This window comes from Caretta caretta, chromosome 1, assembly GCF_965140235.1.
Source record: "Caretta caretta isolate rCarCar2 chromosome 1, rCarCar1.hap1, whole genome shotgun sequence".
NCBI lineage: Eukaryota > Metazoa > Chordata > Testudines > Cheloniidae > Caretta > Caretta caretta.
In genome coordinates, this window is record NC_134206.1 from 157,496,559 (window position 1) to 157,522,940 (window position 26,382).

Here is a 26,382-nt window from a genome sequence, read left to right on the forward strand (position 1 = left end):
GGTAACCTATTTCCCCTTGTTTTTTCCTAAACACTCCTCCTCCCCCAGATGTTCTTGTTAAACCCTGAATTTGTGCTGGAAATGGCCCACCTTTATCATCATACACATTGTAAGGAGAGTGGTCACTTTAGATAAGCTATGGGGAGGAGGTATTTTTTCATGCTTTGTGTGTATAAAAGATCTTCTACACTTTCCACAGTATGCATCCGATGAAGTGAGCTGTAGCTCACGAAAGCTTATGCTCAAATAAATTGGTTAGTCTCTAAGGTGCCACAAGTACTCCTTTTCTTTTTGCGAATACAGACTAACACGGCTGTTACTCTGAAAGATGAGCAGTATATCTTCAGAAAAAGTTTCCCCGAAGTGTCCTCGGAGTTTAAATCATAGTAAATGCTTCTGAGGACAAAGTACAGGCTGGAGTAGAGAGGAGAAAATCAAATATTTATCAAGGCAGTCAGAAGAAAAGCCATTAGCCAGAGGGGAGCACAAGGCTGACACTAGAGAAGGCAGGACAACAGTCTGCAGAGCATGATTTCAGAGCTACAGGGAGTGGGCTCCAAAGGCAGAAAGGTAAATCAGGGAGTGTAAGATGGTCGGAGATGAACTGTGAGCTGCCCTGGTAGCGGCAACAGGGAAGTAGAAAGGTGAGGAAAAACTAAAGAACCTTTCTGGTATTCAACTGAACATGTTAATTAGTGCATCATCCATTATTGCCAATAATGCATGAACTAAGAAGTGCTTCCAAAAGTCTCTCAGCCTAATACCATTTGTAATACCATTACAAAAAGTGGACAGACCAGAATTTAGATAGTGTTATTATGAGTTATAAAACTAAACAGAAACATACATTATAGTAAAGTATCCACTGCCTGACAGTACAACAAGCCTGTAAAAGCCAGGAAATTCAGAGTTACAGATGCTATCAGGCTCTATCCTCTACTCTCAGAGCTGCACCTAATTCCATAGAAGCAGAAACTGAGGGCTCAAAACTTGGCTCTCTTAAAATGGTTATAAAATCCCATAGAATTGGTAATCATCTTGTTTATTACTATATTTTTGTTTACAAGTAACATCCCCAGTGACTCCAGATCACACCACCTTTGGGCTTGTCTATACTACAGTTACAACATGGTTCCAATTTGTGGTATAGACGAAACCCCTCCCTGATGGATCTGCAACCTTGTTGTGGTGGTGAGGCTTGCGTGGGCTAAAGACCCTCAGAGCTATATTATTCAGAGCTTTTATACTCCTGGTAGTGTCCCCCTTAACAAGCAGGTCTGAGGTGAGGCTCCTGACTAACTGTGGTCCAAACATCAAAAGACCTCAACAGTTGATCGGGTGCATACAGAGGACCTTCTAGTACTCTGCAGCTGTGAAGGTGGATGAGGGCTGCAAGAGGAGAGAGGCCCCTGGCTGTCTTGGATCTCCTTGCCACTGGGTGAGGGTTTTCCTCCTGTAAAGTTTTGTGTGGTTACCGCCTGTGCACCAGTTTCCCCACAGCTTCCCGTGGGGATCAACAAGCGTCTCATGACTCTTTGGCTCAAGCTTAGTAACAATCAATATGCCATGGTCATCAGCGCATACGCCCCAACACTCAATGATGAGGAAGACAATAAGCAGCAGTTTTACAGAACTCTTGATGCAGTCCTCACAACCACACCTAAGGCCAACAAACTCATCCTCTTGGGAGATGTCAATGCTAGAGACAGATGGGATTCCCAACTCTAGAGAGGCACAATAGGCAAAGAAGGGGTGGGAAATGTAAACCCCAATGGTATTCTCCTTCTTAGCAAATGTGTGGCGCATGACCGGCTCATCACGAATACCATCTTTAGGCAGAGTAACAAATTTAAGACCACCTGGAAACATCTTCGGTCCAAACACTGGCACCTCCTTGACTATGACATATTCTCTGTGTGTGTATATAAAGTCTGCTGCAGTTTCCATGGTATGCATCCGATGAAGTGAGCTGTAGCTCACGAAAGCTCATGCGCAAATAAATTGGTTAGTCTCTAAGGTGCCACAAGTACTCCTTTTCTTTTTGCGAATACAGACTAACACGGGTGTTACTCTGAAACGAGACTATACTGACATCCATACAACATGAACAAGGAGAAATGCCCACCACTGTTGGACAGACCATCAATTAGTAAGATCAGTCACATACCTGCAACTCGCTCCACCACACCACAAACACCCAAAGACTAAGCGAAAGCGGTACAACGTCAAAGCACTTCAAGGCCAAGACAGCTGTGAGATGTTCCAGCAACATCTGTCTGAGAAACTCTCTAACCTGCCCGACATCACTGACATTCAAGAGCACTGGGATCAACTTAAAAACACCATTCACAATACATGTGCTGAAACCAGAGAACATTCCACTCATCGGCACCAAGACTGGTCTGACGAAAACAATGAGGAAATCCTAGCATTAATTCAACAAAAAAGAAATGCATTTTGTAACTGACAAAATGATTCCTCTAACAAATGAAAACATGAGACCTATCACCTGCTTAAAGCCAAAGTAGGCTATGTGACCTCAAAAACAAGTGGTGGAAAGAGAAGGCCTCAGATCCAGGATTTCGTAGACCAGGATGACAGGAGAAGCTTCTTTCAAGCAACAAAAGCTATATATTTGCCAAGCCCCAAAGGCCCAACCCGCTTACATTCTCAGGATTCCTTCACCTTCCTTAAGGACAATGCAGCTATTAAACAACACTGGAAGGAGCACTTTTGAGAGCCTACTAATCCACGGTCTCTGAAGACACAATCGAGTTTATTCCAGAATGCTGAGCAATGGAACACCTTGCAATCGCCCATCTTTTGAGGAAGTCTGGCATGCCATCACTTAGACAAAAAAAATCACAAGGCACCAGGCCCAGACCGCATCCCAGCTGAGGTTTTTAAAGCTGGTGGAACAATGCTCCAGCACAAACTTTGCCAACTCCTCAACAAAATCTTGACCTGCGAAGAAATTCCACCTGACTAAGAATGCCAACGTTGTTACAATATTCAAGAAAGGGAAGAAATCTTTGTGCGGGAACTACAGAGGTATTGCTCTCCTCTCCATCACAGGGAAGGTTCTTGCCCAGATCCTACCAAACTGCCTCCTCCCACTTGCCGAGGAACTCCTCCCCAAATCACAGTGTGGCTTCAGGTCACCTGGAGGCACAATAGACATGATCTTCATGGTACGACAGATTCAGGAGAAGTGCAGAGAGCAACACCAGATCGTGCAGAGAGCAACACCAGCAATGTTCATGACATTCATCGATCTAACCAAGGCCTTTGACTATCAATCATGATGCCCTACGGAAGATGCTATGTAGGTTTGGCCGTCCACAGAAATTCATTTCCATCATCTGACTGCTCCATGATGGGATGACTGCCACCATTTTGTGCAACAGCTCAGAGACCAAACCATTCACCATTTGCACTGGTGTCAAGCAGGGCTATGTCATTGCTTCAGCACTCTACTCCATTTACCTTACCGTGATCCTGATTCCCATTCGCGACTGCTGTCCTGACGGAATCAGGATTGAGAAGTTGGCAATCCATACAATACTCAAATCTTCAATGTCTCCAAACAAAATCTAAGGTCATGAGAATTGGCATCACTGACCTACAGTAGGCAGATGATTGCATCATTCTTGCACACACCAAGGCCAACCTGCAAAGTGCCTTAAATCTTTTTTGCAGATGCCTATCACAGCCTGGGTCTCTCTCTCAACATCGGGAAAACCAAGCTACTCTACCAACCCTCACCTGCACAAACTACTCTTCGTACTCCACAAATCCGATCAGCGGAGAACCCCTGGAAAATGTGGACCATTTTCTGTGTCTTGGCAGCCACCTCTCCCAAACAGCCAGCAGTGACACAAAAATTGAATACAGAATCCGCTGTGCCAGCGCAACTTTTGGAAGACTACTCAAACAAGTCTTCAATGATAGGGATTTACAGGTACCAAGGTCTTGATTTACAAGGCAGTTGTCATTCGCACCCTTCTCTATGGGTGAGAGACCTGGATAACCTACAGATGTCGTCATCTCAAGCGGCTGGAGCGGTTCCAGCAGCGCTGCTTCAGGAGGATTCTCAGGATTAGCTGGGAAGACCGACGCTCTAACATCCGCGTTCTCTCTGCAGCCAACATCAGCAGTATAGAAGTGCAGGTCATGAAACACCAGCTCCGCTGGGCTGGCCACTGTGTATGTATGCCTGACACTTGCCTCTTGAAGTAAGTACTCTTCTCTCAGTTAAGTCAGGGAAGAAATGCTCGCGGAGGGCAGCAGAAGCGTTTCTAATACATACTGAAAGTACGTCTTAAAAAGGGAGGCATCAACCCAACAAACTGTGAGGACTCGGCACGGAACAGAACAAAGTGACGCCACACCATACACCAAGACACAGCTCACTTTGAGGAGAACAGATGTGCTCATGAGACAGAGAAGCGACAAAGGAGGAAAGAAAGGGCATAACAGTCCAGTCAACAACTATGTCTCCTACAAGATTACACCTGTCACTTCTGTGGGAAAATCTACAGGGCAAGAATTGGGCTCCTCAGCCACTTAAAAACCTCACCAATGAACCCCTTTGACAGACATCATCCTCGTTTCGAGGGATAGCCAAAGATGATGATAGTTAGGTTCTGTCTATGTTGCAACCAAGCAAAGGCCATTGGGCATTAGCAGACTTAAAGAATACTTAGGTCACATCCACGTGCAACTACCGCTTAAAGCAACTGGAACCATGTTACCACCAGACAGTTTCATATTGGTTTCTGCCCTTCTGGGGACAAACTTGTGCAGGAGCATGCGTGACTACTGAAACAAGCTGAAACTCAGGGGATGAGAAGGTGAACAACAATATGCAGAAAAAGAAAGGGATATATATTAATAGACCACAAAGAGCAGAAAACATCTGAAAAAACAAAGACCTTACCACACTAACAATCTTCATAGCTATACTTCACTACTGGTGGAGCTTCACTAGCTGAAGCAGTGCTGGGAGTTGTAGCGAAGAGAGGGGGACAGACAACACTGATAAAAATGCCCATGCCCGGTCTACATTACATCTTATATCACTAATACCAATGCTCCAGTAGCTAATTTTATAGATACAAGATATGCTAGTGTAGATGCAGCCATAAAAAAAAAAACGGACTACTATAGCAGAACTGGAGAAAAAAAATCACTCAAAAAGTACCCCCAAAAACACACACGTCCCTAAAAACTTTTGAGGGGCTTGAGGTGAGAGGTGGAAAAAGTTCCCGATTTGTCAGATAAAAGTGAAATTAAATCAAATAAAATAATTGAATACATGGGGGTTGTGGTCCAGAAGTTACACACAGAGCAGTGAGCTCTGATCAGAAAAACTTACTATCTCCTTTTGAAAAGAAAGATTAAAGATCTGATCAGCTGAAATAAGATGGTCAAATATTTAAATCTAGTCTCACCTTTGCCCTCTGTTTCCTGGTTGGCAAAATTTAAAATTTCTTCGCAGAAGTGTTGTCGCTCATCTTCTGTTAAGTGATCATCACCGGCTAAAAGACTGCTTGTTTGAAGATAGCTGACATACCACGTTAAGGAACTGAGGGGAAAGAACTACAATCCATTTCAGAAACACTTTGGTGGGGAAAAAAATTTGATGAATTTTTGAGTTACTGCTTTTCTACTCTCCAGATACTGGATAAGCTGCTTTAGCATCAACAGACATTCCCATTAGAAAATAAAGCAATGGAAGGGTTCACTATCATTAAAGCCCATTACAGAAGCATCTTTTTATTTTACTGCAGATCTAATAAAGTTATCCACCACACGTAGTCTGTTTTTTATGTAGCAAAATGCAGTGTCTCAAACACATAACTGACTGGAGGAAAATTCACTCTCTTTACTAACCACAGAGGAATGAACTCTATGGCCAAAATATTGATGCATTACATTACACTGTGATAAAAATTAAATTTTAAATAAGCTCTAGCATTTGATTAAATTATAATTTATTGGTGTGTACCATACATTTAATGCACAGAACTCTGCTCTGAGAATCCGCCAAATGTGATAGTAGCACTTACCATAACTAATCATAAGAAAGGAATTTATATTCTCTTGGAGTTCTTGGGGTACAGGGACTTGCTGCAGTACAGTAGTCACTAAGACTACATAATCATTAGCTCAACAGCATTTTTGTAAGAGCACATTTTGAAACATACACAATAAAAATTTCAAGTGCTCAAGTGACTTGGGAGCCTAGGACCCATTATTAGAGGAGACCTCAGCAGTTAGGACCCTAAATCTAACTGAAAATCAGTTGGACTTAGCCTCCACTATGTTTGTGTAGGCAGAAACTGTATATAGTGTGATGTTTATTGGACCAAAAATAAGTAACATTATACAAACTTTAGGGCTAACATACCCTTTGCTACAAGTGCAAACAGAAAATGTGTACACTAGATTTGTTAGTCTAATATAATGGATCACATTATCTATGCTTTGTCAACTCTGTCTCAAGGACTCCTATGTTGGAATGCAAAACAGGGAAACATAAGAAAAACCTGTATAAAGAGATCAAAGACATTGAATGGATTGTAGAAAAGTCAACAACAGACTAATCTCATTGGCTACTGACTGGACTCTCTCCAGCCTCTCAACAGATTTAGGTCAGAAAATATGCATGTCAACAGTACTCCAATCTGAACTTTCCAGATTTCTTTATTTTAGAAGATACTTTTCAATTTGCCCAAGGTGTTTCTGACATTCTGCTAACTGCTTTCTTGTATGTGTGATAAGCAATGCCCAGCCCTCAGCAAGGTAAGTTTTTAGTGCTCCTTGAAGATAGACCTCTGCCTTCTGTGGATCCCTCTTCCTCCTGGAAAATAAAGAACAAATAGTTCGCACCTGATCTAGGTAAAACAGAATGCCATGGACACATATCCCAAACTTCTAGCAAGTTAACGACACTGAAAAAGCAGCCACTTTTTTGAGATATACTCATTGAATATGCACTTGATAAAGTATTGTAATGGATGATCACGATATTGATTTTGCCAACACCGTATACTGGAGGATTGCTTATGCATTTCACCCAAAGCCAAAAATTATTTTTAGTTAGAAATACTATACAGTAACTACACAAAGCATTCAAACACAAATCTGTCTCGAAAAACAAAGGAACCAAAGTCAAGGTTCTCCCCCTGCCAGCCCACTGGGGTTCATTAGTGTGATGCAGATGTCTCATTTTTATAATTAAAAATACGCTTATTCAACAAGTTCTAAGTATACTAAAACTGGGGGGAGGGAAGAATGGGGGAGATAGGGATCATATAGAACTATTTTGTAATTAAATGGTCTCTCTCGTGTCCTTCAGGCCAAAACCTGAGTGAATTCAGACCTTCCAGCCATAGTATGAGGGTCATGATTAGCTATGATGCATCAACAAGAGAAACACGTTCCAGTATAACAGGGCCAAACACCAAACCAAAATACCGCCCTACTCTGAAACTCCCTGAAATGTAAAACTGGGAAGCATTAATGAAATCTCTTCAGTGGAACTTAACTGCACATTGGTTTACCTTCCAGTATGATTTAATGTTGAGCATATTGCAATTAATAATAAAAACTTACATTAACACATATAGTAAGTGTTGGAAATCACATTAGAAAACATGCCTGAAAGCTTTTTAGCCTAGAGTAGGTGCAAGGGATACAGCTATCATCAGCCAGTTAATAAAAACAAAAGCAAGGAGGGCTCAGAGCCAAAAACTCACTCCTAACTGCTTACTCAGCACATCTGAATATTTATCTTTATTATTCCCCCACTCTCCCCCCTCACCCCCCAAAAAAGGAGGAGGTGGGAGAAATCACCTACTCACTGCTTTCGGGGCCTTTGATATTAAATCCAACAGCATAAGTTTATTCTAGCCGTCGGATTGCCTGACTATTATTTTGGGTACCGTGGTTTGGCATGACAGATTATTAGTGTATCTTGTTAATTTTCTGTATTATGTATTTTATTGCTGAAAGAAAACCAATTTAGAATACTTGTATTAATAGCACCTGGACTATTAAAAATATTCTGTTAAATGCTTCTTTCAGAATACAGTTAATTTCCCTTACAGACTGTGTCCAAGCTTTTCAACACTATGGTATTTCTAGAAGACATTCTTAAAAAATTCATTTACATATAAAACTCTGCCAAGTCCTTTCCAACGAGTTTAGCCGAGCGGATTCTTCCAATATTTGTGTACATTTCAATGGTGGCATGGGACAGATCCTGTTTAAAGGTAAAGAAACAAGAATTTAACAAGTGCAAAACTTGGAACAGAAAAGAATTCATTCTTAAACCAAAAACCCCAATGAACAGTTCAAAGTGAACATAATTATTTGTTGATTTTTGTATAACATTTTGTTTAGTAGTTGTACACATAAGATACTTCACAAGGGAAATGCCACACAATTATGCTAGTTTATTTGAGGGACAATCATCTTAAAATAAAAATGTCTTGAAACGACTTATCAATTACTACTACAACTGAAAGAAATTGGAGAAAGATGGGGGGGCGCCGCGCAGATCTTCAACACCTGGTAACACTTTGCGTCTAAGTAGCCATCACTGTTTCCCCTGTATAATCAGTAACCCTCTACGTCAGTATTACACAGAGCAATAGAGGAAAGAAAAACATCTTTTAAAAATAGGACGAGATTTTAATACCACAAAAAATGACAGGGATTAAGGGCAGATGTAGTTGTACAAGATGTACTTGAAACTACTTTCTAACTCATTTTTAAAGTGACTACATTTCTAGGTGACAGTATTCTGTTACCCTCTAGATCTTTGTGCATCCTGTTCACATTTATAAGATCATTAAAAGTTTGTAAAAGAGCCTTGTCATTTGGGGTTCTAATCATACATATTATGCAGCACTACTTGGAAATGTGTGCATGTACTGCTGGAGTGAGAGAGATCACGTAACTGGTCCTATTCTGAAAGAAGTTTAATCTGAATGAAAGAGGAACCTCAATCAACAGGTGCAATTCCCAAACAAAGAACTAAGAGTTATAGTTATACATAGATATATTTTAAGACATTTATACAGTTAAATAAATTGTTTGAGGCACTCTGCTGGAAGACAAGCAACCCCGAGTTAAGGTTCCACAACAAACCTTGAGCCCCATTCCCTGCACAGCCAAAACCTGCAGGTCAGTCTTCTTAGCCCCCGTCCCTTTCCCCAGCTAAATTTTCAAAATGGCTAAAGACCCCTCTCCCCCCTAAACACATTAACCAGAAAACCACCACATATATCACATGTTGGCAACCCCAACTCCTTCCGGCTCCTCCTCCACTCTGGGCCACAGATACCAACATTTTGTATCATTCTATCCATATACAGGCTAGAAACACAACCCTCCCTTCCAGCTATGTTCAGCAACATTTCACCTCCCACAGAGAGTCTAAAGAGTCTTTCCCATTCAACATTGCACAATTAAGATCTTCCTAGTCAAGTCTCTATATATAGACTAAAACCCCGTCTTTCTCTCAGTAACATCTCAAGATGGTTTTAGCCCACCCTACAGATGGGGTTCTCAAACTTCATTGCACCGTGACCCGTTTCTGACAACAAAATACTACACAACCTCAGCAGGGGGCGTCCAATGCCCGAGCCCACCCAAGCCCCACTGCCCTGGGCAGGGGAGGAGAGGAGCTGAAGCCCAAGCCTGTAACCCCAGATGGTGGGGCTTGGCCCTTGGCCCTGGGACCCAGCAAGTCTAATGTCAGCTCTGACGACTCCATTAAAACATTTTGAGAACTGCTGAGACAGACCAAACATATCCCTACATCGTCAACCATAGATATACTGGCTATAGACACCTCAGTTATATACACACAAAAGATAGGAGCCAACGTGTGTGTAGTAGATTTTACACTTGATATGAAGAGTTTCTAAAATTGTTGTGACTTGTTAATCTCTGTTAATTAGGACACTCTCCAGAATCCGAGAAAGTAGATCGTGGAGTTGTAGCTCAGCATTTTCTGACTTTCAAAATTAAAAAACCCATAACGTTGCTTAAAATATATGTGACTATTTCAAAATTTTTCAACATCTATAATTCTTAGGTTTAGTCAGAAATTTCTTTACTTTTCTAATTTTGATTAGATAGGTATCTTGATATTTTTGTGTTGTCAGTAAACAGAAATGTCTTGTTATAAAAATATGAATGTGTTTTAATTTCAAATTATTGATGCAACTGAGGTTGGAAGTATATACACTTTTACAGTGTGCACTAATTCCTTATTTGAATTTCTAATGCATACAAGTTCTGTGTAGCCAGAAGAACAAAGGAATTTCACTAATGTAACTTCCAAGCTCTGCAGGCATTTATTTAGCTTACAATTTCTTAAATTCTGCAAGATCTCAGAGCTTAGTAGAGACCTTTACAAAGCTCTCAGAAGTTCAGTTCAAATTTTTGCATTGTCATTCCACAAATTTACTAGTTTACTAATTTGCATTAGTTCTTACTGAGAAATAATGTAAGACATCAAATTTGAAGTGTTTAGACCAAACCTTTTTTGAGATACTTTAAAAATTGTGCCCTTTTTCAATTTTATAAAAAAGTCACATTTTAAAAGTGACTTGTTCAATTTCCCTCAACCTCTTCCATACCAAATGTCAATGGCCTAACAGAATGTACAAGTTTCAGGCACAAGGGAGCTTTTTCATAAAAAAAATTGGGTGATGTGAAGTCAGACTTAATACAAAGTAGCTTACAAATATAACTACAGAATTATTACTGGTTTCAGAGTAGCAACCGTGTTAGTCTGTATCCGCAAAAAGAAAAGGAGGACTTGTGGCACCTTAGAGACTAACAAATGTATTTGAGCACAAGCTTTTATGAGCTACAGCTCACTTCATCTGATGTCATTGGTGTCAGCTCTGCCTAGCCTGCTTGATGGCCCCGTAAGGACCATCAGCTATACAACTGACCCATTGAGAGAAGGCAGACACGCCTTGGGACTCAGCAAGGTATGCAGGGACATGCCTATGGACAGAACTCTGAGGTGTTTCCATGCCATGTGATGCACAGCTTGTCTTTGGAACAAGAAAGACCGACCACATGACAAGAGAACATAAAAAGCTGCTGCAGCTCCTCCATCTTGTCTTCAATCCTGCTTCTAACCTCTGGAGGGACTTTGCTACACTGGAGCTTTGAACAAAGGACTGAATGACCCATCCCAACAGTGGATGTACTCCAGAGACTTGATTTGAACCTGCAGTTTATTCTATCACTGCTGCAAGCCTGAACCAAGAACTTTGCCATTACTGTATGTAATTGATTGCATTTAACCAATTCTAGCTCTCATCTATATTTCCTTCCTTTTATGAATAAACCTTTAGATTTCAGATTCTAAAGGATTGGCAACAGCGTGATTTGTGGGTAAGATCTGATTTGTATATTGACCTGGGTCTGGGGCTTTATCCTTTGGGATCGAGAGAACCTTTTTTCTTTTACTGGGGTATTGGTTTTCATAACCATTTATCTCCATAACGAGTGGCACTGGTGGAGATACTGGGAAATTGGAGTGTCCAAGGAAATTGCTTGTGTGACTTGTGGTTAGCCAGTGGGTGAGACCAAAGTCTGCTCTGTTTGGCTCGTTTGGTTTGCCTTAGAGGTGGAAAAACCCCAGCCTTGGGCTGTAACTGCCCTGCTTTAAGTGAGCTACAGCTCACGGAAGAATTATTACTGTGGCTTCATAATAGAGAAAAGGAGATACCAAGTTACAAAACAAGTTATGATTCTTTAACACACAACTAAGGTCTTTATCATTCAACAAGATATGCTATCTCCAACCCTTACACCTATGCTGAGGGTCATCAGCTTCAATGGGACTAACATTATACGCAGGAAAAAAAATCCCATTGCAGATCACCACTTAAGAAAATTTCCTGAAAAGCTGGATGCAAACATCAAACTGTTTCCTGAACAGATCTAACTTATCGATCGTATAATCTAAGTTCAGAATAATATATAGTTTCTGAAAGTATGGCCAATTTTTTTTAGAACCTATAAAGTTACAAATCCATTTACATCCCCATAGTAATAGGTAGGCAAGTTAAACCAAAATTTAAAAACCTGGTGCCTAATGTTAGGCTCCCAACTACATACCGTGGCCCTAACTAAATGACAGTGTGCACATTTGAATGTCAGACTGCATAAGTGCCACAATACAGATTTGAGACGTTAACATTAGGTACCCAAGGCTTGAAAATGATGGCCTTAACCATTCCATGAATATACATATGTTCATCATTTTCAATATGTATATTTACTACAGTGTAAACACTTATATGCCATACTTACTAAGTAGTGTTTTTCAAAAGCTTCCACAGATGATAAGGCCTCCTTGAGTTTCTTATAAGGGCTTTGTGTGGTGTTAGCTTCAAAATAAAATGAACGAGATACTGACTTACAAACAGATTTTTGTTTTAACACGCAATAATCAAATGTAGAGAGAACATTATTTTTATATTATGTGCTATATTTAAAGATAGTCCAGACTATTTAGGTAACGTAATCTTGTTTTTACAAATTATAAATTAAAATATCTAGTTAACAGGATTTGTTTTACTGACCACTACATTTGCTGCTCCAGTCAAAATTCAAATGACATTACAGCAGTTAAGAAAAGTTCCGTACACTGTTCTAAAAATAGTGTTCTATATCACATTCACCAAAATCTGTCAGAACATAAAATTATATTTAGATACTCCCCTGTATCTTAGCAAAGTTAAGACTTCTCATACTTACCCATTATAGGATTTATAAAAAACAGTATGAGAAGTTTCTGTACTTTATATTAGAGAGACAAAATAGGTGATGTAATGTCTTCTATTAGACCAACTTCTGTTGGTGAAAGAGCTAAGTTTTTGATCTTACATAGAGCTCTTCTTCAGGTCTGTACTTTATATGGTATTTTAGTCTCTCAAATGACTTTAAAGTGTTGCATTCTACTAGAAAAGTCTGAAATACTGGAACTTAAAAAAAGTTGTTTGATTTAAGCTCTTTATGTCACTCCAAACACTTGGTGATGAGAAAAAAAGCTACCAACTGCAGCAAGTCAAAAATTATAAGAGGGAAAACTCGCTTTTAATGGAATTGCAGTAGACTGCATATTGCTGGATTCCCTTTCACTCATTATCCCACCTGCAAAAGTAGAATTACATCTCAGCATCTGGCAAACAATACAAATATACTAATTGTACTAGGAGATATTTAACATCTGGAATTTTTTCAATGAATTGTTTAGAGATTCAGCCTGATACAGAAACAGAAAGCCAACTAAATCTATGTGGTTCTGACTAATACAGTACAGTTATGTCACTTTATAGCCCTAGTTACATATAGGGTATACAATATCAGATCAGGATTCGTCTGTTTCATTCTCAAACTGACTTAATTTTAAAGCTTGTTGTAAGAGCAGTAATAGAAGTAATGTATAATTCAGAACCAAGAGTGGTCAGAAATGTCTGCTGTGGCACCTCATAATGTTGACAAAGAGAATATATACTGTGAAAGCCACAATCCACAATAAAGGGTTATAATTACAATTTAAAAAAAAAAAATTGAAAAAACCACACACTATACCATTCTTAAAGAACATATGCTCCCTCTTTTCCCCCTCTCCCCCAAAGTATCACATGTACATTTATCTACTTACAGAATATAATTTAATTCTCCCCATCTAAAGAGCTAATCTAAGAGGGAAGCCACCACATATTTAAACAGATTGCAAGGTATTACATAAAGTACGTATGAGTTTTGGTAGTACCTGTTTCAGGGCGCTCTGCTCCCAAGCCTGCTAACAGATCAACCGTTCTATTAAGATCTTCAGAATTTGGTCCCTTTTCAGACACAAGTCCACACAGGTAACCAAGGGACTTTAGCTATGGAAATAAATAGAAGCAATAAATGTGTTCCAAAAAGTTACGAATATCAGTATAAAAAACCTTGCTAACAAATGTCTTCTACATCATGACTCCCAACAGATCAGTACAGGATATTTTGATAAATACTGTTGTCATATTACACCACTTATAAAGCCTTCATTAAAATGGTCTCCTCCTTAAAATGGGACAGATAGGAGAGCCTTCTAAAAGTGGCTGAGCATATTACTTGAAAAGCTGAAAGGAATCTTATCAAAGACTAAATTATATTTATGAGTCAACAACTTTTGGTATTAAAGACATTAAAAATGTAAACACTTAGCACTTATTTTTATACAACACCTGAAATATTGATACTTATTAAACCCAGAGGCTTGGGGAGGGGGATTGGGTTTTTTTTTTAATGTATAGAGAACAACTTTGATTGGTCTGGCAGTTACTAACAGTCAGGTGCATTTAAAATACCAGGTTCATAATATTATAATTAGTGTCTTGAATTTCAGTAAAAAAAATTAAACCACACAACTGTATGAAGTCCAGAGCCTTTAATGTACAGATTGGGTAGATGTACAGGCTGAAAACTCATAACACATCTAATTATTTATATAATGCTGTATGTGAAGTGAAACATTTCTTCCTGAATAGAGATGATCAGCAGGGCTGCCTTTAACCAACACAGTGCTGTTTAAGATGTAGGTGAATAGCTACCAATCATTATGGGACTGAATTGGGGGTAGTTTGCTAAATTCTGTGTCAAAGGATGCTGTCTGACTGAAGGTCAACCCTGGTGATTATTTTCTGATGTGAAGAATTAGATTGTCATTTTAGCATAACAGAGGTTACTGATCAACAAGTTATCCAACCTATTTTACAATAGGGTCTCATTACTTGTCTTGCCCCCCTGAAGTAGTAAATTTCACACTGTATGGACTAATTTTCTTTTAATAGTTCTAAATGGACTTTTCGTAATCCCACCTCATTTTCTGTTTTGCCATTGATTCTGGTCCTCTTCACTCCATACCTCTACCTACACTGCAATCCTTCTACAGACTAACCTCTCCCTGCCCATTGTGTTTCTCAACATTCTCCCTCCCCATTTATCATATCCACTCCACCTGTACTCCAACAATTATCTCCTCAACCCTATTTCAAAGCCAAGTGCATCCCCCAAAAGTTTTAATATAAACAGTTATACATTGTAACAATGATTTGTAAATAGCTTAATGTTACCTATCACCTCCTTGACTATTTTGCTTGTATGTTTTTCAATTTTACCATGACTTTAGTCTTGCCTTTTTAGGATATAAGCTCTTTTGGGCATGAACGGTCTTCCTATGTTTATACAGCATGTAGAACAATGGAGCCCTAATCCTGATGGGGGGTTTTAGGAGGTACCACACTATAAACGAAGTAAAAATAGTAATTAATAAAAAGAAAATGTGAGAAAGTTCCCAGCAACTTGGGAAAGTAGCAGATAAGTGGGCTGTTGAAGCTAACATTGTCAACAACGGTGAGGGTCAATTATTTCTACTGTAATTATATAACATCCATAACTTCTATATTGTAACCAGATTTCTACAAAATCCATAATATGCTGGAATAAATAAGAAGTTTGGGGAAAAATCAAAATATAAATAAAAAGTTTGGAGGGGGAAAGGCTCTCATTCAGCTCAGGGTTTGTCTTCTTGCAACACATTCACAGTAACCTCCTCCTTTCAGCTGACAGATTTCATGGGTTCATTTCAAAGCTAAATCAGCACCACTACAGATCAGCTAGAGCAGTCACTGCTTAGAAACATGAAGCACTTCTCTTTCCCTCTCTACATCAAAGACCTGAGCATGGTGCTTAAGTATTCCCAGCCCTTGCCTCCCAATGAAGAAATAGAAAAAAAACGTAAACCTGATTATGCCAAGTAGCACAACACAGTACTACCAGGTTAGTCTACAGATCGGTGTATTAAAGAACTTCTAGATTCACAATAAAACATGTCCCAGTTTGTCACAGAGCCATGGCACATTTCAAGTGATATCTCCATAACTGAAATGTAACAGCTTGATTACCTTTTCAGTGGCGTAGCTCCATAAGCCAACTGTGTGGGAAACATTGGCATCTACTTGTGCTCGGTCACAGCAGCCTTCTATTCTTTGTAGGACCTCTAAACAGCTCAAAAATACCCAACAATCCAAAGCTCCAGGAGGAACAGAGACCTGAAGATGAACAGTAAAGGTAATTGAGAAATGAATAATTGCTTGATCATATTAGGACATAGCTTGAGAGACTGGGGAAGAGGTGCACTGCATGGGAAGTAGCTTCCATTTCAGGAGATTCAGAAGACTGAGGGCTAGTGTACACTACCACAACACTGGCGCCGCTGTAGTGTGTCTGAAGACACGCTATGCCAATGGAAGAGTGCTCTCCTGTCAGCATAATTACTCCACCTCAACTAGAGGTGGAAGCTATGCCGTCAAGAGAGATCTCCTGCCGATATAGCGCTGTGCAGACACTGCTTTAAGTTGATGAAACTTACGTTGCTCCGGGGGGGGGGGGTGAGAGAGGGAGGATGGGGTTCACACCCTGAGTGACGTAAGTTACATCAACTTAAATTGTAGTGTAGATGAGGCCTAGGTTTGCTCAATTTGGAAAGGAATAAGAGAAAATCTGAAAAAAGCATATTAAACAACAAATGGTATGAATACATTGGGAACTCCTACTTATTCTGTGTTAGGATACATGACCAATATGACTCAAATTCTAAGGCATTAAATTTAAGGTGGAGAAGAGGAAGTGTTTTTTAGTGCAACTAATAATCATCTCATGAAATTTTCACTACCATGGTATCTTAGAAACAATCAGAAGGATTAGTTTTGACTAAGAATAGTATCTGCAGTTACAACAGCAAGGATAAGACTAATAAGAAATGAATCACAAGCTCGAGTCAGAAAGACATTTTCCCATGACGACGTAGTACTGTTCCTGAAAACAGATATATGATGAGTGTACTAATACTTAACTTTGGTCATCTGATATACATTGGGGATGGTCAAAATTTATCCCCCCAGCATATCTGATAAAGCCACGGTACAACATTAAGATATAGTAGTAGATTCTCTCTCACACACGCACGCTGTTCTGAAGTGAGCTGCTGGCCCACATATCAAGATAGCCTTCCTGCCCTATTCCCCACACAACTATACATTTGTTACCACATAAGTTAATTATTGGTTATAGATCATGCCATTGGTAATAAGAAAAGGAGTACTTGTGGCACCTTAGAGACTAACCAATTTATTTGAGCATGAGCTTTCGTGAGCTACAGCTCACTTCATCGGATGCATCTGTAGCTCACGAAAGCTTATGTTCAAATAAATTGGTTAGTCTCTAAGGTGCCACAAGTACTCCTTTTCTTTTTGCGAATACAGACTAACACAGCTGTTACTCTGAAACCTGACATTGGTAATGAATTCAGGAAAGAAGCATATGAATGACTATCAGCTTCATAGTAAATTTATATTAGTTTTTCAGATCAGGCCCAGAACATTTTAACAATACAAGACAATCATAATACTACCTCCAAAAAACAAACCTTTATGCAGTCTCCATCTGTATGGCTACTCAGCAAAGAAAAACCCATGACTGCCCCATGCCAGCTGACTTGGGCCCACACGGCTCAGGCTGCAGGACTGTTTCACCGCTGTGAAAACTCCCTGCTCTGAGACCCTCCCACCACACAGGTCATGATCCTCACAGGTAGATATTTATTTTAAAACATAGTAATAGATATGTAATATTGCTGTAATATTACAATTAGAAACATTTTTACACCATTATACTGATCGTACACTAGCAGTGCTAATTGTGTCAGTGGTGACGGACAACTGGACAGAAGCCTCTATTATGAAACAAGAGGTGTTATTTACATAATGAATTATATCACACTAACTCACTTCTAGTAGCTTAAGCTCCTGCACACAGTTGTGAAGAAGCTCCACTGCTCGCTGGGATACCTCCCACGGTCTCTGCAGGAAGATCAGCAACGTGCACTGGCGAGAAAACAAGTAACTGCGCAAGTCTAATAGAGTGGCTTCTTGATTCTGAATTAGCTCTCGTTTCTCCATATCTATTGGTTTACGGAGAATCAATCCGTTCCAGCTCCGCACTGGTTGACAGAAAAATGTCAACCAGTTTGCTCCATCTAAGTAAACAAATATACAGTTAACGCCCAAACCCATTATTTTAAAGGCTTTTTTTTTTAAACCCCCACAACAACCTTAGTGCCAAACTAACTCAAATACCTATATAAGCAGCCACATCTCCCATTACTTACTCTAGATACTTAAAAGTAGGCAGCCAATTTTCAAAATGTTGACTAAACACCTGACAGCTATAAGCAATAAGACAATTGGTTTACAATGCATTTCTGGATGAATAAAGTAAATCAAGTGAAATTACAGATAGAAAGCTGAGCAACTTTAGCTGCCTGAGCATCCATTAATTACACCTCACCATGATAGGTGTCCCCCTTGTTTTAGTCATATCTGCCTTTATCCCACTAATTCATGATAAGTTATTTGTTAAGTGTTCCATACATCTTTCTATTTTTACATCTACACTCACTCAGTCATATCTGAACATCTTATGTTGTATTATGAAATATAACATCTTACTTATACAAAATAATTGATTTCACATTACTTGACACTTTTCGAAAGGTATGCATCCCATGTTACTGACAAACTGAAATGAACTCAAGTCTCATGCTGCTTGTAGAAAACAATTTATATTAAATATACAAGGAAATAATTGTATACATATGCATTAACTGGGCATGGCATAATTCTACAGTGTCTAGAATTTCTTACTGTATCTAATTTGAAAACCACATTTTAGCCAATGACTAAAGTAGCCTGTAATCATGCATGTTGTTAAAAAAATAGCGTTAGATTCAACGGGAAGCCTTCAAAATAGCATGCAAGAAGATTTGATTATTAATGACTCAACAAGCAGCTTTGGGAAGAAGCAGCAGCACCAGGGCCAAATCAAGACATAGGTACTTTAGACCCATGGCTAGGGCCCCAGTTCTTGGAGTCACATGAGACCAGAATCTCAGCTTTCATTATGTTTCTAGACCTCACTGATGCAAAGAAAAGCTTGAACACATGCCCAGAGTATAACTGTTGCCTGTCTGAATCTGGAGAGAGCATGAAACAATAGCTCCAAGTATCATGAAGTGTCTCATGCATCTTAATTGAAATCTGCTGCCACCCCAGGAAAGGGTGTGGCAGAACCATATAGGAAGGTTGAGCCTAGGGCCCCCGTTTTACTTTAATTTGGTCCTGAGCAGAACAGGGAGTGGAACCAACTAATCTGCTGCATGCATTCACTTGTTGATTTAAAGCACTTACCACCAGCACCAAAGTTAACAACATATTGAGAGAACAAGGCATCAAGTTCATCATATTGCACCAAGGCATCTTCAAACTGCTGCAGCATTTCAAAGACAAAGGCCAGCTCTTCCTTTTAACACACAGGCAAAGAAAGGTACAAGTTACCAAAACGTGTTGCAGCCAATATTGTGGATTTTAAAAATTAACTATGAAAAGGACTCACTAGCCCAAAAGGACTTCTCCAAACTTGTCTCTGAGGGTTTGAATACCCAGGACAATGTAATGTTACAATTAATTATACTGCTATAACTCCCACATGGACACCCTCATAAGAGGGTCTTTTTCCAGGTTAACCTGTACTGCTTCCAAAGCTAAACAGTAACAAGCTAAACTACAGTAAGCCTGTCCACATGGGAAGTTATAGTGGTATAATTATACTGGTAATTTTTTCTGTACAGACAAGCCCTGACTCACTATAATAAAATATTCAGAACAAGCCTTAACTCTCAGGAACCTCATAAAAAACTCACCTCTTCCAGAAACCACTGCTGATGTACTTATAATTTATACATTCTATTTGTATAATGGAGACACTAGTTGCAGCTCCACAATTAAAGTTCGGTTTTACACTTAAAGCAGGGATTCAACATCTGTTATGTATGAAAAATTCCACTTATTCTCCCCCAAACAACAGCACTTACTCCATAGAATAAATTTTCTGGGAATTTACAAGTAAATCTGTTAATGAGTTTCAGAGTTAAAATTAGTTAAACAGGTCCTTTAAGAAATTTAGCACTTGGTGTCACCCTTTTTTCCACCCTGAATAGGATTAACCAAATAATGCAAAAGCTTTGAACATCAGCTTATGCCCTGAATGACTACAAATAAGGTCTTTAGTATTTGTGGTTTCAGATTAAACTGAATTTTAAGTCATTTATTTTTCTTCTCTTCCCCACTTCTCATCCCCACAGTCATCATAAGCAGAGTTAAGGCTTTACCATGTTGAGAATTTTTTTTTTTTAAAACCTTAACTGATAATTTACTGTGTTCAACACACTTGAGTTTGGGATAATTGCAACAGCATCCCCGTAATGTATTTTGCCCTAAATTACTGATAACTACTCTCACCCTTAACTGCACCTTAATGAGACTTCTCCTGTCCAACCATCTAGTTTTGTGTTACATAATGAGCCGGGGGGAGGGAAAGAGAAGTCTCAAGAGGTGGTGGGACCAATCTTACATAATGCAAAAATTCAAAACTATATGGCATCACACGTGGGAAATACGTTCTAGTCTATGTTTTAAGAGAAATATTCTAATCAAATCAATCCCTAATGTTATCATTTGAATGTGCAGTTTTTTTCTGTAAGTGTTTAAATGTTTGTTAGAACAAATCAGATACATTTAAGAGTCATCCAGATCTGGAAATTCAAAACATCTGAAAACAGGATTCTCCCCAGAGAATTACATGATTTCATTTTAAAAAATAACTAAAGTCATTTATACTCTGATAACATTCTAAGCAAAAGAAAGTTTAGTAATATGTACAGCACATTGATATAATATTTTAACTAGAAGGGTTCATTTGCACAGCCATAATATATTTTAATTTTAAAGACACTTTTACACAAAGGCAATGGAACTAATAAAATACTTATAAAAAAATCTGTGCTCACAACTAACCCATAGCCTTTCTGCTGTCCAAGGTCCAAAGACACAGAAGCCTGAACAGATCTTACAGGTGAACACAGCACCACAAAAACATTGCAGGAAGAAAGGTGACAAGTTGCCATAATACTAGCCTCCGTATCTTTTTAAAAGGAGAGTCTGATCGAAAAAAATACAGCCAAGAAGAATACTTTCAACAAAACAAAGGACTAAAAAGTTGTTTAAAAATGTCGTCTAAGTCTGTACCTGCACCATGAAATACTCGCAAAAACTCCACCCTGGCTCAGTCCTCTTCTCCCTCAAAGTTCTCATGTCATCTTCAAACTTGCCTAGATTTTTGGTAAAAGACATGAGAAGCAGCGTCCTGAGTTTTGTCAGGAAAGCGTTCCAGGATTCCTGAGAACGGGAAGAGTCTTTCAAGGGGTCAGACAGTACCACACATCTGTAAAGATATCGGTGGAAATTATTTTGTGGGACTAAAAAGTAACATCCAGACATAAAATAAACTTATAATAGCCCCTACAATTACATACTATAAAAAATGTCAAATGGAAAGAGCAAGGAAACTCAGATTTCCATTCAACATCAATTCAAGACTTCTTATTAAATGGTATGAGCGAAGGACAGAGAGTCAATGGAGGTAACAAATAATAGCCTTAAAATGACAATGTATATCGAATAGCCTTAAGCATACTGTAGATAGAAAGGAAGCATTCATTAGACTGGGGGGGGGGGGGGAGGGGTTAGGCGGGAGGGTCCTGATACCTGTCAGGAATAGTCTAGTTATTACATAGTCCTGCCTTGGCAGGGGAGTGCAATAGACGACATATCGAGGTCCCTTCCAGTCCTACACTTCTATGATTTTATGATAGGTTTGGACAGAGAAATTTAAGTCTGGGTTCCACAACACAGGAGAGTTTACACAATGAGTTTATTCTATATTTTCAAAATCAATAAAAATAGGTTTTAGAAATCCAAAAACACAAAAAAGCTCTCCTTGGAAGATAGCTAGCAGAGCAATAACTAGACTTATTCCTAGAAAGGACTATGTAACAGAATCACATCTATCAGGTCACATCTAGACCATCTCTCATGGGCCAAGGCAGAATTATTCCCACAGTAGATTCTGTAGGGCTTCATTTTATCTCAAATGTTCCGCATGGTAGGACTCCCACAGCTTCTCTCGTAATTTGTGAAACAGTTATTTGAGAACTCATGATCAGGACAGGCTGATAACCAGCATATTTTTCTTTGTTTAAAATTTCATGCTGTGATTTACTAATATTCAGAAAAGGAATAAACCTTTGTGGAGGCAGGGAAATCCCCTTCCCAATTCAAATAGAGATCCCAGTTACTGAAAGCTACCAGAAACTATTCTGCTGTAGAATTTTTAATCCAAGCTAGACAATTAGAAATTGAACACCCTCAGCTACATTTAATTCAGATTTGCCAAAAAAAATTTAATAAGCTGATATCATCCAAATACAAACAAGATGCTGACAACATGCAGCATGTTCACATTGTCATCTTAGATTAACATATGAGGAGTGCTCGGATTCACACCTTTAGTTTCAAAGGATCACCTCGTCATTCACTCTTTACACAAGGTGATGACTCTTCCAATTAGTCAAAAAGTAAATTATTCAGAAGCGATCCAGTGCGGTGTTTTGGGGAGGTGTAAAAAAAAAAAAAATACAATAAAGGTCTGCATTAAAAATTGATTTGAAACTGATTACTCCATTTCCCCGATCTCTCTTCCCTTCCAAGGCAGGAAACGGTTGTGATAATGCTGTACACACTTTTCACTGTATTTTTCTTGAAGTAACAGCTTCAAAAATTGGATTTAATGTAGTACAACAGAGGAGAAAAGCAGATTAAACACTGGTAGAAAAGAACAGTCTAAGGCCTTGTCTACTCTACACAGTTGTTGACAAAAGTCTGCTTTCGTGAACAAAACAGTGGAGGTGTACACACTGAAATGCTCCTCCCGCCGATGTAACTCCCTTGCTATGCCAACATATTAAAAACACCTTAACGAGCAGCACAGAGCTTTTTGCGATGTAATTAGAGCTACGCAACATCAGTGTAGACACCTCACTTGATTATGTTGCCCTAACTCAGCTCCAGGAGGTGTCCCACATTGGTCAGCAGTTTGAACTCTGCTGCCCTGAAGGTACACAGGTATGCGGCCCCTCCCCCCTTCAAAGGCCTTTTCCTGTTAGCTTGGCCTACACAGTTCACACAGCATCTTCCCAGCTGACTGTGCCAGCTTTACGCAGCAGACGTGCTCACATGGGGAGCACACCCGGCAGTGTTTGATCGCACAAGTATATGGGGAGAGGAAACTGTGCAGTCGCAGCTTTGCACCAGCCATTGGAATTTCGATATCTACAGGCTGATTGCTAGTGGCTTGCAGAAGAAGGGGCACGAAAGGGATGCGCAGCAGTGTAGTGCTAAAGTCAAGGAGATGAGGCAGGGGTACCAGAAGGCAAGGGAGGACAACCATAGTTCTGGTGCAGCACTGAAGACATGCCGCTTCTATAAGGAGCTGCACACTATGCTCGGCAGCAACCCCACCTCCATCATCAAGAGCCCCCTGGACACTGTGGGGGACTGGAGACAGCAGCCAGCAGACTCAACCCCAATGAGAAAGTGGTGGACAAGGAGGTGGAGCTAGAGAATGAGGTGGACACGGCAGAGTCATCCAGTGGCACAGTGAGTCAGGACTCTTCCACTCCAGAAGGGTCTAGCCAGTCCCAGAACTCCAGCTCTGGCACGCAGGATGCAGGAGAGGGGAGCTCTGGTAAGTGTTCATTTTGATTTGATACTGCACGGTGAGATGAGACTGAGCTCATATATACTTTGTTATACTGCAGAAGAGGGATATGGGGCAGAAATTAACAGACTGTCCGTCTTTGCAGTGAGGTCATGGCAGAAAAGTTTCTTAATGTACATAGGGATGTCTCTGGAATCCCCCAGAATGATTTCTAGGAAACTTTCCTGTAGGTATTCTGCAATCCTCTGAAGAAGGTTCCTTGGGAGAACTGCCTTGTTTCAACCTCCGCTGTAGGAAACTTTGCAGTGCCCCCTGGAAATTATTTCTGCAGGGACCAGAGTGGCACACAGGCGAGCATCATACAGAGATGGTCTGAAGCCACACGCATGCAGGAGATGCACCCGTGCATTCTGGGTTACCTTTTAGGAGTGAGATATCTGGTTCAATTACCCTAGCTTGTGGAAAAGGGTACCAATATTCAGACCAGGCTCCCTAGTCGCTTAGAGCAACATTGAAACACACTGGCTATAGGTACGACTATTTGCTTCTTGCAATTAACATTTCAGCAGGCACTACAGGGGTAATTCAGGGAAGCAAGTAAACACTGCCTGGCCGAATGCATCACATACAGACACATTACTGGGAATCATTATTAAAATGTTCCTTCAAAGCCTCCTTGATTCAAATAGCCTCCCACTGCGCCCCTCTAATTGCTGTGGTCTTTGGCTGTTCAAAATCAGCAGTCAGACAATCAGCCTCAGCAGCCCACCCTTGGGGAAATTTTTCCCCCTTCAATCTGGAAATATTATGGAGAGTTCAGCAGACCACAATGGCCTTTGGAATATTTTCTTCATTAGGGTCTAATCTACCAAAAAGACAGCGCCAGTGACCTTTTAATCAGACAAATGCACATCAACGGTCATTCTGCACCTGCTGAAGCTATTGAAGCGCCCTCTGCTGCTGTCTAGGTTCCTGGTGTAAGGCTTTATGAGCCACAGGAGCAAGGGGTAGGTGGAGTCTCCAAGGATCACTATAGGCATTTACACATTCCCTGGTGGAATGTTCTGGTCTGGAAAGAAAGTCCCAGTGTGCAGCTTTCTACACAGTCTAGTGTTCCAAAAGACGTGTGCATCATGCACCTTCCCTGACCACCCTGCACTGATAACAGTCAAATGGTCGCAGTGATCCACCAGTGCCTGCAAGACAATGGGAGAAGTAGCCCTTTTGGTTGATATACTCTGTCACGATATGGTCTGTGGCCAAAATTGGGATACGAGTTCCATAGATCACCCCTCTGCAATTAGGGAATCCCATTGCCTCAAAGTCATCAATTATTTGTCGGGGACATTACTGAGAATCAGAGTCCTTCACAGCAAGAGGCGATTAATGGCCCTGCACACTTGCATCACCGCAGCCACCACAGTGAACTTTCCAACTCCAAACTGGTTTGCAACTGACTGGTAGCAGTCTGGAGTTGCCAGCTTCCACACAGCGATCGCCACTCACTTTTCCACAGTGAGGGCAGCTCTCATTCTGGTGTCTTGGCACCACAGTGTTGGGACACATTCCACACACAGTTCCAGGAAAGTGGCTTTACGCATACAAAAGTTCTGCAGCCACTGCTTGTCATCTCATACATTCCCCATGATGTGATCCCACCACTCAGTGCTTGTTTCTCAAGCCCAGTACCGACAGTCCACCATGGCAAGCTGGTCCATGAATGCTGCAGCAATTTTGAATGGTTTCCATGGCAGACAGCAGGGCAGGCATCACCAATTCACTCTGTCACAGCTCATGAAATACTGCAAGACCAGCCACATTGTGTTCATCATGCTCATCACCAGACTGGTCAGCAGTTCAGGAATTATGCTGTCAGACAGAGATGGCAGGTGCACAGTTACACTAACTGTTGAAAAACAGTGCAAAACGAAGTAGGAAGCCCATGGAATGATGGGACAAAAGGAAATGCATCATGCAACAGTGAGCATGCCCCTATGGTGCACTGTGTTCTGTTCCCAGAGTTCCCAGTGGCAGAGGGTGGAGAGTTGCACAGTGACATAGCTACCCCTGATGCAACACTGTCAATGAAAAAGCAATGACTGTGGATACGCTCAGCTGACACAAGCAATGTTGTGTGGACATGCTCCACTGATGTTAAAGCAACTAATGATCGTCGACAAAACTTAAGTCATCTTAACTCTCTAGTGTAGACATGGCCTAAGACTTTACTCTTGTACTTTTCCTCTGGTGATGGGTTTACATAAACCTTGAAAAACAAGGATTTGAAGTTCTAAAAATTGATTTTGGTTACTTCATTCATTCTGAATCAGTGTCTACAAAAATATAGCTTCAGTATGTTTAAAGCCTTTTATCTTTTCTGGAAGAGGTGAACATCCAGAATTTAACTGTAGTCCTACAGAATTTTTTTTTTTTTTTTATTCCAAACCACTACTAATTCAGGAAAAGATACAGCAAACTTTTTCCTCCATTGGTTCATATTTTGGGACAGATGGACATACATCTTACCAATGCCATTTGCTTAATGTTAGGCATTAGGGAAGTTACTATTCTTTTAAGTGAGAAATTGGACCTATTAAATGGTTATCCAGAAAACTA

At 40.1% G+C, this 26,382-nt stretch overlaps 1 protein-coding gene across 3 annotated transcripts in view; it reads right to left on the bottom strand.

Moving 5' to 3' along the window:
- TRAPPC10 (trafficking protein particle complex subunit 10) overlaps nucleotides 1-26,382 on the bottom strand; it is a 97,671-nt gene that overhangs the window by 38,287 nt on the left and 33,002 nt on the right. For all 3 annotated transcript variants that reach the window (XR_007358567.2, XM_048865101.2, XM_048865108.2), the window contains exons 5-13: nucleotides 21,237-21,432; nucleotides 19,341-19,452; nucleotides 17,883-18,130; nucleotides 15,999-16,145; nucleotides 13,823-13,937; nucleotides 12,355-12,431; nucleotides 8,178-8,269; nucleotides 6,725-6,865; nucleotides 5,454-5,566 (exon numbers count right to left, since the gene is read on the bottom strand). Coding sequence is in view for 2 of the 3 variants with exons in the window: in XM_048865101.2 (XP_048721058.2) it covers nucleotides 5,454-5,566; nucleotides 6,725-6,865; nucleotides 8,178-8,269; nucleotides 12,355-12,431; nucleotides 13,823-13,937; nucleotides 15,999-16,145; nucleotides 17,883-18,130; nucleotides 19,341-19,452; nucleotides 21,237-21,432 (1,241 nt within the window). In the remaining variant the exon portion in view is untranslated. The remainder of the gene's footprint in view (nucleotides 1-5,453; nucleotides 5,567-6,724; nucleotides 6,866-8,177; nucleotides 8,270-12,354; nucleotides 12,432-13,822; nucleotides 13,938-15,998; nucleotides 16,146-17,882; nucleotides 18,131-19,340; nucleotides 19,453-21,236; nucleotides 21,433-26,382) is intronic.